Source organism: Egretta garzetta, unplaced genomic scaffold (genome assembly GCF_000687185.1).
Source record: "Egretta garzetta isolate BGI_Z169 unplaced genomic scaffold, ASM68718v1 scaffold46, whole genome shotgun sequence".
NCBI classification, from domain to species: Eukaryota; Metazoa; Chordata; class Aves; order Pelecaniformes; family Ardeidae; genus Egretta; species Egretta garzetta.
In genome coordinates, this window is record NW_009260268.1 from 9,337,753 (window position 1) to 9,351,101 (window position 13,349).

Below are 13,349 nucleotides of genomic sequence, written 5' to 3' on the forward strand. Positions count from 1 at the left end.
GCCGAGCCGGGCTAAGAGCGGAGGGACATGGCCGAGCTCCAGTGCTGCGTCAGCAGCTCCGTCACCAGGCTGGATCCCGGGCTGACGGGAGGAGCTGTCCCGTGGTGACAGCTGAGGTCGGGCTGCAGCCAAGGCGGAGGGAGAGCTGTTCTGTCAGGGGCTTATTTGCATGTACCGCCTGTAGCGGAGCTGCCTGTTGCACAGCTGCTGTGGCCAGACTTCAGGGAGCAATGTGGCTGACGTGAAGTGACAGGCAGTCCTCTCTTACGAGCCGTCTGTACACGTTCAAAGGGAATTTCTGCTAAGTGTAACCCTTCCCTCCCCTTGGTGTTGCTCTGGCTACCTTTTGTCGCTTTGTCATAGACGCTGCAAGTAGGTTATATACAACTTGGATCAAGTATTTCGTTAGTAAACAAAAGCCAACTAGGATTTTAACGCTCAATGTTGCCAAGTTGCCATCTAGCAGGTTAGTTCTTCCTTTTGAGTTTTGCAACATTCTTGTACTACTGGTTTTTGGTTTTTATTCTTGCATCTGCATCTCAAAAACCAAAATCTTACCTCTGTCTGCATCTTTACCTTTATTGTGCCTGTTCCTGTTCTACATAGAACCCAGCTCCATCCAACTTAGCAATTCCCTCAAGCTGCACAGAAAGATGAGGCAGCTGAAGTTCCAGGAGGAAGGGGTTACATGAGGTGGGAGTATAATGACGCTACATCATACTTACTAAAGATGTGCACTGAGAAATAGAGCAATTCTACATCAATTTCACCTTTCTGAAATAACACTCCATAAAGAATACAATCAACACAGTTTAATTAAGAATTACAGCCACACTATGTCTCAGAACATGAATTCAGTATTCCCACTGCATAAAGCTCCACATCCATACTTTCCAGAACAAGGAAGGGAAAAGATCTGATAGTCTTTAATGCTTACATAATTTCCAAGATGCAAAATATTAGTGAAAACAGTAGTATCCTTTTTGTGTACTATGAAGGTAGTGCTTACTGCTTTCAGCAAGAGAGGGGATTATAAATAAACTTCTCTGAACATTAGGGGAAGGGAAAAACTACATCCGAAGTGTTTCGCGGAGTTAGTGCTTCCAAACAGTACTTCAACCCAGTAGAAGAGCAACAAATCCCCGAAGGTTTCATTTTGCCCTGAAGGACGTCTAAAGCAGGAGTGTAACTTGAAATATATGGCAGTTAACTACACATACACATGGAAACCCACCTTTTAAAAACAAACGGCATTTTTAGTGTTTGGTTCCCTTACACGCAGGCACCAAACCTTCCCTTTTTAGAACTCAGTGAGACTGTGCAATGCTGGAGCAGTAGTCTAAAATATCCTGTATAGTGAATTCCATAGTAATTCCTGATCCAGGATAGCAGCGAGCTATCAGCCCTTCAAAGTGCTTGTATTGCCGTATAAACTCATCTTGCATGGAATGCCACACAACCTGCCAAAGAGAGCGAACTTCAGGAAATGTCAACGGGCACAGTACACTAAGTGAACTACAAAACATTGGCTCATTAATTGATTCTCAGTTCAGGTGTCATTTTTAAACTAAGGCGTGCTAACAAAGTTGAGTAAACTGAGTTGGTACATTAAAAAAAAAAAAGTAGTAAGTTCTTTACCTATTAAGTTTAAAGATCTTTAATGTTTACATGACTCCTACCAAATCTGCAAAGCAGAAAATAGGGAAGAAGAGGAAGATGCCCTAAAAGAGGTATTGCTTTTGTCTTCAAAGAAAAAACCCTGAACCAGAATGGTGCTGCTAATTCACATTTCAGACTTTAAAAAGCTGTTAATACATGCTCAACTCTCGAAATCTACTTATCATTTACTCCAGTGAGAAAGTTTACAGTGTATAAGAAAAAAAAACTTTTAAAACTATCAGAAAAGATATAATTGAAAGTATATTCTGCTATAGTGTACCAGCTAAATTTCATATCAGGTTAACCGTTCATTGAAATCTGGCGCTCCCTACTTCCAGTAGGTTTTGCAAAACAGAGATCACCCATTAATGGACACCTAGGAAATCATAAAAGGAAGCTTCTTTCTGAACTCTACTACGACAGCTCAAATCAATGTTACAAACAAATAGAATCAAAGCAGGATTATAAAAAAAACTCCGCTCAAAATTCATGGTTTTCAGAGTTATGCTGAAGCTACGCACTTCTCACAGAATACATATGCAAAAGCAATAACAAAAGCCTCTGTGTAAACATTACAAGGTTTTTCAGCCATGGTTTAGTTTACCTGAAGCAAGTTTTCTTCTTCACAGAGATGTTTATCTACCTTCTTGTAGAGATTATCCAATCCCTTCTTCACTTCCTTACCCGGATATTCCTTTATAACTTTACGAAGCTCTTGTTTATTAAAAGCCAGTTGATAGCTTACTTCCTCTTCTCGTATACCTTGTGCCACACGAGCTTCAACACCTTCAAAAAAATGCTAACAATAACAGCATTAATGATTATCACAAATCTAAAGTAATTAACTTGACAAGTGTATGCATAGTTAAGTCTTGATTCTGCTTCACGACCGTTGTGTATTCACCCCATTTTTGGTTTTTAATTGTACCTGAAGGCAGTGCTCAGCCATAAACATTAAAGCACAGCCCAACACTAGAGCACTCCATAAGTACTAGCGTAAAACTGAAATCAATCATTTCTAGAAGCAATCAAGTTTTTCTTCCCAACCTTATAACTAATACTGAATCAGCCTGAAACATCTCAGTTAATAAGGCCATAGCCTGGGAAAGTACTGGATCTTTTGGATAAACTGAGTAAGCACCTGAACAGGAATTTCTCTACTTAAACCATAATTACACAACAGCAGTATTTGTCCATAATTGCCCTCTCCCACACCAGTTGGCTCAACATAATAAAAATCGAGGGAACTATGCCTATGAACATGCATGTAGAGCCACACAGAGTTAACTTTATAGCAGCCCATATGGTGGTGTGTTTTGGATTTGTGCCTAAGATAGGGCTGATAACACACCATTGTTTTGGTTATTGCTGCACAGGTCAGACCTCGCCAAAGGATATTCCCACAGCTTGTAACATCATGCTCAGCTATAAAAATTAGGGTTAGAGGAGGGAGCAGGGGTGATGTTTGTCTTCAAGGTGACTGTTTCTCAGAAACTGGCCAGGCATCATTCTGCTTGTGAGAGGTAGTGAGTGACTGCCTTTGCATCGCTTTTTTTTTTTTCTCCCCTCTCCCCCCCTCCCTTCGCCGATTAAACTGTCTTTATCTCCTCCCCCAAGTTTTCTCACTTTTGCTCTTCCTATTCTCTTCCCTGTCCTGCTTGGGGAGGGGAGAGTGAGCAAGCAGTCAGTTATGTGGCAGCTTAGGTGCTGGCCAGAGTCAGCCCACAACAAGTGGGAAGCAGTGATAAAGCATTTTCATTTTCAAAAAGAGAATACATCTTAGACTCTTCAGAAAATGAATGGCTGAAATCCCACTTATGGATAAAGCAATGAACAGTGGGAAACATTCAGTGGGCAGAACTGAGTACAAACCTAAGTTAGCATTCAGTTTAACAGTTCCAACTTTGGACATACAGGACTTCCCTAAAACTTTTCTTATTATTGAACAGTCCAAAACTACAGTAGTTTTCTCTGCAGTTGAGGTGTAGAGATTTATCCCAAATATCCTGATTACTTTTCCCCTCACTTTTTCCTTCCTCAAAACCATTTGCTTAAGACACAACTGATGTGTAGTCAGTACTATTCATTGCCTTGAAAAATTTGGGGGTTTTCATCCAAGACTGTTAACCTCATGAGTAGAGTACTCTTGCCAGGCATGCCTGAGTCTAAAGTAATAAAATAGAGATTACGATAGATGCAGTGATAAAGAGATCAGACAGTGTAAACTAAGCACTTGAGAAAGACCACTCTGTACCGTTTAAATGTACATAGACTCAAATATACTTACATTTAATTTCTCGAGAGGCTGTCCGAGTGAGTAAATTACGTAAGACTGAAGATGATCACTGTATTTCTGTTTGGCTTCTTTTTTCTCAGCCTCAAGACAAGAAATTTTCAAACGGGAAAGTGTTGCAAAAATATGATGGAAGTTCTCCATCATGACCACATCTCTGGGTGTTTTCTGGCTTTCATTAGCTACTTTCTCAACTGAAAGAAAAAGGAAGCAAAATACTTAAAATACCAAAAGGACAATCAAATTCAGAAAAAAATAACTGATAACTGTAATACTGTCAGAAAAGGAATTTTGTAACATAAGCAGTAACAGATATGTACAGGCTCTAAGACCATGAAATGTGTATGCCAAAAAAGTCACTTACAAAAAGATACAAAATAGTGACTACATATGGTCATTTACATAAGTGACAAACAACCCACCTTCTGTGGAGGCTTACAAGCATGTTTTCATTCTCCCTAATAAGTTTCACATGACAGAACTATATAAAAAAAGTCTCACTCCCCTCTTTGCTAGCTTCAGTAAGGTGGTGGCTTTTTAAAAATGTACTTCCCAGTCTCTCAGTTTTTGCCTAGCTTATTAGTTTTGTGATCAGAGTTACTGTCAATCCCCAAATTTAATAATAAAAATGGATAATCCTGCACATAAATCTCTTACTTTCATGCCCCCCCCCCAAAAAAACCCCCAAAAATAGGGCAGGCAAAAGGAATTCTACGTATCACTCCCTTATTGTGCCTAAAAGCAGGCTGAAAGATGGTGGCTTGAACAAAGAGTGCAATTAAGTCTCTATTCCCATTCATCCATTAATCATTTTGCTGATACTACCAGGATGCCCACTGTGAAAGTGATCCTGGGCACAAGAGTATCAATAAAGACCACAGATTCATTTCAGTCAACACCAAATTGCCAACTAGGAAAAAGTCTGCTACTGCCAATTTTGTTCTTCCCTTCTTTAATTTTCTAAATCTGTGTCATCCCTCCCCCCCACCCCCAGTTCTACCTGAAATACTACATCTTTCTGGCCTGTTTCAAACATTACTTGTAAATTAAATATCCTACTGCATTGAACATAGCGCTTGCACCAATTTTGTACATAATTTTCGACTTTGTTTTGTCATTCTTTACTTCTATGCCTTATCCTCCCCCATCATAATTCTTTGTTCTTTAAGTTTGCTCTGTACTTGCCTGAAACAGATTTTGTTTCTTCTTTGGTGTTTGACTGGCATAATTTTGAACCCCTTTTAAAACATGCTTCTCTAAATTCTTCCTACACAAGTTATTTTATCATTGTATGGTTTTGCTTGTCTGTTGGCGTTTGCTTAGTTTTATCACTTGAACAGTAAATTCTTAAGGACAGAAAAGTTGGGTGCAATCAAAAAACCTTTCCAAAACCTACTGTCCTTGGGACACTCCTGCTGACTACATACGGACTCTTGGTCTACTGTACTATGAAGTAATATCTCCTACAGTTTCCTAATATGTTCAGAACCACTATGCTATAATTGCCTCAAACTAGCTTTATTGACTCTACTGTCTCCTCTTGCTCAATATTCCCCTAAAAAAAGAGGCAAGCCTTAGTGGTTGGGAAACAAGGAGCTGTTTGAAAGTTTGCAGGTAGATCAGCAGAGAGGTCCGTCCATCTGTGTCCCCCCATTTTAAAAGGGAAGGACAGTTTTTCCAGAGTTCATTGACATGCATATCCTTCCCACTTTTTTTTTTAAACGTTAAATAAAACCAGTAGAACAAGGGTGTTGCTGCTCTTTTTCCAAACTATAGCTGGGAAAATAGGGAGGACTAGAGAAACATTCTGCAGTGTCAGGCTAGGACACAAAGGACGTACTCTACCAAGAAAGAGTCAAATTCCTAGCCAGAACTCAAGTGATTTATTTTATACAGGGCTGTGAAGATAAACAGCATTAGGGCCAAATGCCAGGGATACCGTCCAGATTAATCTTCTCATTTAAGCTACACTGGGGGAGAAAAGACAGGAAGCCACTTCAGACTGAGTGTGTCCTGTTGCTGCCATCTCCTCTCTCCCTCCAGAGTTAACCACATCCCTTTGTCATAACTGAAAGTTACTTTACAGGTACGTACAAAGGGAAGTATCTACAGTTTGCTCTTAAAAACTGTATTACAATCAAAAGGTTTACACTTGGTCTCCTACCAATAACAGAGATAACCAAAATTTCAGCACAATACCAATCATGTGGCTTCCAACGGAGTTTTTTTTAAAAAAAAAAAAAAATCTATTAATTGGAGCAAAATTACAAATAAATAGGAGGAAACAATCATTTCAGTAACTATTACAACCTCAGAAGACCTACCACTGACAAAAACAGCTCGAATAAGTTTTATGTAGGCTTTATCTAGATCTCCTCGTCGTTCTGCATTTTTGAAAATTGATTCAGCGAGGGCTGCAAACTCTTCAAATTCAGCAACAAATGGAAGGATCCCAACTTTACTCTTCTTTGAGATTTTTACTTCATCCATCTGCTTCATTTGATTACTCTTAAATTTAAAACAAGAAGAGATGTTAGCTTCTAATATATGGCTCCAGACCGTGTAACAACTAGTAAAAGAAAAGAAAAACGCAGACGTACTGAAAAACTGACATTTATTCAAACATGGAAATAATTTTATCTTTCAATTAATATATCTTGGTCTTCCTCCCTTTCTACCCTTAAAAATTTGTTAAGAAATAAAATAATTGGAAAGAAAAAAGGAAGATGGCCAAGTAAATCTTCCAGCTTTTATTCTCCCTTGTTTACCTTCTTAGTATTAAGGAGGAAAAAAAAAGGGGGGGAAAAAAAACAACCCCAAACTTATCCATCACAAGGAATTAACAATTTCCATTCTATAATCTAACAAGGAACTTTGCTTTTCTGATTCAGCCAAGCTAACAATTCCTTTTGCTACCAGAAATTTCTTTAATCTTCTACTGAAATTTTATTTCTGAGTATAATCCCCTCCCCCCCCAAAATCAGCTTCAAAATATTTTAAGCATTAAACTGATCAAGAACGGTCAGTCTTATTATTATATTGGCCTAGAGTCAAATTACATTTATGACAATTTAAAAGAAGTCATACCACAACTATGTCTTCACTAAACTTGCCATTATTTCATATAATGGTCATATTGTATTAGCAAAAGCAAGTTTCTGACAGCAGAAGCTGCTTCTCCTGCTGCCAAAAGATTTGCCATTTTATCTAAACCAAGTTTTTGTTACATACAAGACAGAAATAACGGAACACATGGAAGAGACGTCTATTTGGTATATTACACTTAAAGAGGAAAAGTATGTAAAAAAGGCAGAGAGCTATAGTTTACTTGACTGACTTCAGTAATATCAGTAAGAGTACAAGTTTAAACAAACAACTAAAAATGTCAACTAGCTGACAGCAGTGAAAGAGGGGTCGCATTTCTTACAAACAGCTAATTATTGAAGAAAACTGGAATGGAGAGGAAAAAGAAACACAACCACCAATTAGTTTATCTTTTTTTTAAGCTTTGGCCAGTAGAAGAGTAATAAAGTTACCCATTTTCAGTTCAAATTAAAAGCAACAATTTAACTGTAAAGAAATGCAAAATCAAACTGGGTAGGAGTGGACTTCCTGCATTATAGTTAGCTTATTCAGAATAACTGAAGAACTTACAATGCATTTATCAAAGTTCCTTTTGACAGTCACCAAAACGTTTCCAAGTGTTGTGCTGAGAAAGGAAGCTGGGTCCACATTTTGTGCTGTCCATACATGATGACTCATCTTAACTAACATATAAAGGGAATTAAAGCTATCGATCTTGTCCCCCAGTGCTATAAGATTATTCAGCTCAGGTTCAATACAACGGAATATTTTTGTCATCATTTGTCGGATCATGTCCTTCCTATTAAAAATGCATAAAATAAAAATATTACTCTGACAGTTTACTAGGCTATTTCACATGTTCTTTGATAACATTGTTAGGATAAATTTATTTGGTATAATAGTCTCATTTGCATTCAACAAATCTCATGATTTTCAGAATGCTGCTAAGGGAAGAAATGCCAACGCCACACAGTAAAAATCAATAGTCATAGGTATAAAATATTCCCAAAAGTATTTTCTGTGTGGAAGCTGTCACACACATTCATAACTTTGCTAAGCATATGTTCGAAAGCATATTTTACATATTATAGCACCTAGTTTCACTTTGCAAACTATTAGAGAACTAAACATCTTTTTTTATACTATTATAGACAGAAACATCCATCTTATATACAAAAATTTTTATATTTACTGACACGTTCAGTGTCTAGGTACAAAGTAAGAGTTCTCTATTCATTTTCACGAAAAGGGAACAATTTCTGATTACAGAGAAAAAAGTATTGTATGCCAAATAAGTTCACATGTAGGCTTAAGAATCAATAAATATACAACAGCAGCACATACTCAGATGATATTGTTTGTGGAACACCAGAAGTGTATGAACGAGATAAAGTTCCTCCATCCATTTCCTCTGCTTCATTCTGCAAGAACAAGGAATGTATATATAGGAAGCTGAAAGCTTGTCTCCTGACAAAACCAACATAATTATAAATTTTTTTTTTATTTTTTTTAAACTCAAAGTAGCAAATACAGTGGCTTGCAAGGTGCTGGTAGTTTTCTGGTCATGTTCCCCAGAATACACTACTATTCAATTATTCCCCATTGCCTTCCTACATAGCATGATGAACTGTTTATTGTAATCTTATGAGGAAACACAGCCATGGCAAAAGAAACATGTCAGTCCTCCTTTAATACATTTTGTAGTGGTCAGCCAAGAATAAAGATTCCACCAGCTAATGGAGAAAACCAAATTATTGATCACCTGGATATAACTGCCAGATAAATTCAGAAGTTATCTTTTAAACATGTCTCTTATGAGGCCTGTTCAATATTTTTTACTTCAGTGAGAGAATTAAGAGCCATACCGTTGTTGTTCCTGAGATGCTCTGATGTTGCTGTAGTTTGAAAAATTTACTAATGAAGTCCTGTTCTGCCAGACACAGAGGCTCTAGTTCACTTAATACTTGCTCGAAAATCTAAAGAAAGCCAAATATTTTATCAACACACCAAATACTATGAACAGTAGTACTAAATCTTGCATAGGCATTTATACTTTCTATCTTCAGTAAGCTTTAGAAGGCTCCTTTCTACTTAGTCAAAATGGAAACAGCTTGTAATAATATCTTTAAAAGTGATACCTGCATCTTTAACATAGTCCCTTCTCGTCCATATAACACTGGGAAGGAACAGAACAATCCATTTTTTTCCCCACAACTAGAAGCTTTCTAGTCACAGCCTGAGGAAGAACTTTTGTGCTATAATGAAAACATTCACATTTTAGTAGTAAGTCATGGGTTCTGCCACCCTCTTTTCCACCTGGCTTGCTGAGAGGAAGATAACAAAATTAAAAGCCTCAGGGAAGAAAAACAGGTAAACTGCGTACATAGAAGATAACTGCTCTGTAGAAAAAGTTTCTACATAGCTGCTACAGAAACCAACAGTGGGTTTTGTACTGAAATTGAAGTATTCATCATGATTTTTAACCTGAAATGAAACACTATTTTGGAAATAGTTCATTAAAATAATTTAATTTTATTAATACAATTTCAGTAGTTTGTAAGACAGATGTTAGACACACTTCTAATCTGTCATCTTTACACAACACAGAATTTTCTCCACAAGTATTTAAGGATTAAGACATGCAATAATTTACATAAATGAAACCAATCTAGCCACACAGTAAATCCACACTTCTGAAGATTCCCCTAGGAAAAAAACTGATTGAACAAACCTACTAGGTCAGCACAATAGCTAACAACTTGTGTATACAGTAGTCACACTCACATGTCCCCAGTGGGTGCGAGATAAAGTCAGAAGTTGGAGTTAGCACTATACTTGTGTAAAATAGTTTTTAAGAGCTATCATTTTAATTCTAGACAAGTTGCTGCTGCAGGTGTGCAATAACTGTTTCAGGCATATAATGCTTCCTTCTGGAAAAAGACTGAGCAAGGATTTGAAGAAGTCAGAAGAAAAATGCTTATCTTCATCAAATAATTCAATAGAGAACAAGAAAATTACTTTCATGTCTCACTCCAATAACAGCTCCTTTTCCCTCCACAGTACTTAAGAGTTAATGCCACAAGAAGTAAGGAGTACTGTCACCTTTAAGGTTTCGGGGCAGGGGAAAAAAAAAACCCACAACAAAAACAACAAAAAAAACACCCAAAACAAATCAAAACCCACCAAACAAACCCGAAAACAGATGCTGAGGACAGCAGGTTTATAGACAGATCCTGAGGACGCTAATAATAACTTAGTACCCCTGGCTAAAGCTGAAAACCTAACTTTGACGTGAAACTAGTATAAATAAAATTTTAGGGCCATGCTCAAGTCCTGGCTAAAAGAAGATTATGCTTCTTATCTTTCACTTTTGCTTACGTATTGGCAAAAAGTAACAGAACACATGAAGAAATTGAGGAAAAAACCCACATTTCTCACATTGATAAAAAAAACATCAGTTGAAGAGTCCATCAGTTAAATTCCTATTTGCTTAAAAATGCATAGTGGGCCTAAACTTAATAAAGCATTTTTTATGCTTGATATTCTTTACAGATCACACTAAGTGTATAAAGGAACTAGATGGAACCTTATAATCAGAGAATAATACTCTGATCTAAATATTTCTTAGAAACTGCCTTTATTAGATGTGCGGTGCATACACATTTTGAAATTGGCATGTTTTAAGATTTAAACTACAGATATTTAAACTATACAAGAAGGATATGCAAGACGCTTCTAATACAAATCTAAGCAGGAATCCTATGCAACAGTTTGGCTTTACCTTATCAAATTTTGTTCTGTCAGCCACATCGAGGTCAGAGGCAGACATGTTTCCCATATCCAACAGTGAGGATGACTGAGACCTACGGTTTCCCGAACTCTGAACAGAGAGTTTATTTAGGCTAGAAGTAGACCCAGTCAATTTTCCAGAACTTCCATGAAGACCTGTGAAATAAAGACACTATGAAGAAGGGAAGCAAAGGCAGAATAAAATACTCAAGAACAGGTTCTTTACAGAACATACAAGATCAAGAGTTGCTAGTAGTCCTACATTAAAAATCAAACAACTCAATTTTGTCTAAGCTACAAATGCTTTTGCTATGAACACACTCTTTTCTCATTACAAGGAAATACTTCAGCAAGTTTCAAAGTACAATGTAGCTAAAGCCCTCACTGTAAAGTACAGGTATAGGTATGAAAGGAACAAAACCGTGAAATAGAACACTGGGATAGATATTCTCCTTGAAAGCTTGGAAGCAAAGACCAGTCATGATCTTTGTGAATATACTTTGGGCAAAGGCTGCCACAAGCAGAAGAATTAATCCATAAGAGGGAAAAAAATTAAAAAGCTTTATACACATACAGGCATTTTTTCATCTCAAACTTTATCTTTCTGCTGTTAACATCCTTTTCTCTATATAGTTTGCTTCAGCTATTTTGCTGGACCTACAATCCCACAGTAACTCTACTGGTAATGCCCCCCTCTCCTTTTGATAATAATTAACATTCAGACATTTCTTCCTGATATTGTGGGGCCTTCTCTTAGGTGAGAAGCATATCTTTTTATTTTTTCCCCCACATTTTCAGAAATGTTTGAGTAGGATGGAGAAAGCTAGTAAAAAAAAAGACCAAGAAATCATCAATATTTGTCCCCCGTGTAAACTTCTCACATCTCATCCACAAAAAAACTTAAAAGCAATCTTGCAAGTGTCATGTAACTGCTATGTTGATACCTAGTCTAGGGACACAAACAAGACAAACTCTATAGTTGTAATAGGAGTTGTTACCTCAACCTACTGGAAGAGTTGGAAGACTACAACAAGCTCACAGGCACAAACATATTTTTTAGGTCAACTGGTAGCATGGGAAAACCAAAAGATACTGCCTTTACCTGCAAACCTTCTCAATTTCTATGTTGGGCCATTTTAGCCACGCTTAATTTTTGCCTTGCAAAAAACCAATGGTTCTGTTAATGCTTATTTCACTCTGAATGGAGTGCTTCAGTGTTAGGTAGATTTTCCATGATGCAGTACTACATCTTTACATTGACACACATGCATTGACAATACCAACTAATGCAACTAGTTATATACTCACTCTCAGTTTCCTGTTTGACAGCACTTTCTTTTCGAGGCAGTGTAGCTGGGATGGATTAGGTTGCAAGCATCAAAGACAAAGACAAGTTAAAATGCAGTTTGCACAAACCATGCACAAGATGCAAGTTAAGCTCTAACTGGAAAGAAACATGCAGAGAACTATAAGCAGCAAGTAACTACATTGCAAACACGTTTAGTTGGAGAGGTACTATTCTAGAAATTCAGTATCTAAGCTACGTGGAAAACAGTAAGTTTCAGGTACTAAATTTACTTTTTCTTATACAGTGTGTTCAAAGAACATTTTTGGTAACATGTATTCAAGTTCTCCCAAATTCAGAAGTCCATTAAATGAGGGTTATATTTGTCAGAATTAATATTACAAAAGACTCAGTTTCCAAGATCAATCATCATATCAATAATAGATGTGAAGGAATTAAAATGTATTTATGTAATTTTGTACTGAGTCAGAGATATTGTCCACCTCTTCAATTTAAGAAAAACACACCAATACTGCAAAATCATTCATATTGACAGTAAGACTGGCTAACCTTTTCTGTTTGCAAATCGGGATGTTTACATAGAGAACACATCGTTTGTATTAATGCCACACCAAAAATTGATGACTGCAAATTCGGAGGGGATAAAAACAATAAATATATAGTAAAAAAAATTTACAAGGTGGGGTTTTTTTTATTTTTCCTGGTTTTTGTGGAATAAAACACTTGAGGAAAGTGGACTTCAATATGAAATTTAGAGTAAATGGGCATTTGTAGCAAATAGAGAATCCCTAACCAGTAAAAGGCATTTGCATACATACACTAGAAGCAGTATGTGGTATTAAGAAGATCTTGATGAGGATGGATGCTACAAGCCCCCCAGAATGGAGCAGGCAAGCAGAACCTACTGTAATAGAATGAGTAAATACTTCTAAATGCCACAAACATGTCTTAAATACCAGATGTTCTCAAGTAGGCAACACTACTGACAATTATAATATCAAACTTGAATTTAATTCCAGCCTAGGGTTTAGATCTTGGGGATTTTGGCAGGTTTTGAATAAAAAAGTTTAGGCCTGATATATTTGGCATACTCATCTGTCATGCATTCGTCCCACTTCATCATCCTCAATTTCCAAACGCATGGGACTGTATTACAGAATGTGAAGAGCTACAGGCAAAGATCAGGCCCTGGACAATCTGGGAGCCACAGTAACTTCT

At 37.1% G+C, this 13,349-nt stretch overlaps 1 protein-coding gene across 5 annotated transcripts in view; it reads right to left on the bottom strand.

The window, feature by feature from the left end:
* Window positions 1-790: 790 nt before the first annotated feature.
* The window catches only part of EXOC1 (exocyst complex component 1), a 42,106-nt gene continuing 29,547 nt past the window's right edge, over window positions 791-13,349 (bottom strand). For 3 of the 5 annotated variants that reach the window (XM_009642442.2, XM_035897750.1, XM_035897751.1), the window contains 9 exons: window positions 12,134-12,178; window positions 10,818-10,981; window positions 8,902-9,012; window positions 8,381-8,457; window positions 7,607-7,835; window positions 6,277-6,460; window positions 3,947-4,146; window positions 2,264-2,458; window positions 791-1,460 (listed from right to left, as the gene is read on the bottom strand). In XM_009642442.2, the coding sequence (XP_009640737.1) occupies window positions 1,308-1,460; window positions 2,264-2,458; window positions 3,947-4,146; window positions 6,277-6,460; window positions 7,607-7,835; window positions 8,381-8,457; window positions 8,902-9,012; window positions 10,818-10,981; window positions 12,134-12,178 (1,358 nt within the window). In that variant the 3' untranslated portion in view covers window positions 791-1,307. The remainder of the gene's footprint in view (window positions 1,461-2,263; window positions 2,459-3,946; window positions 4,147-6,276; window positions 6,461-7,606; window positions 7,836-8,380; window positions 8,458-8,901; window positions 9,013-10,817; window positions 10,982-12,133; window positions 12,179-13,349) is intronic. The other 2 variants (XM_009642444.2, XM_035897752.1) reach the window with 1 other exon arrangement.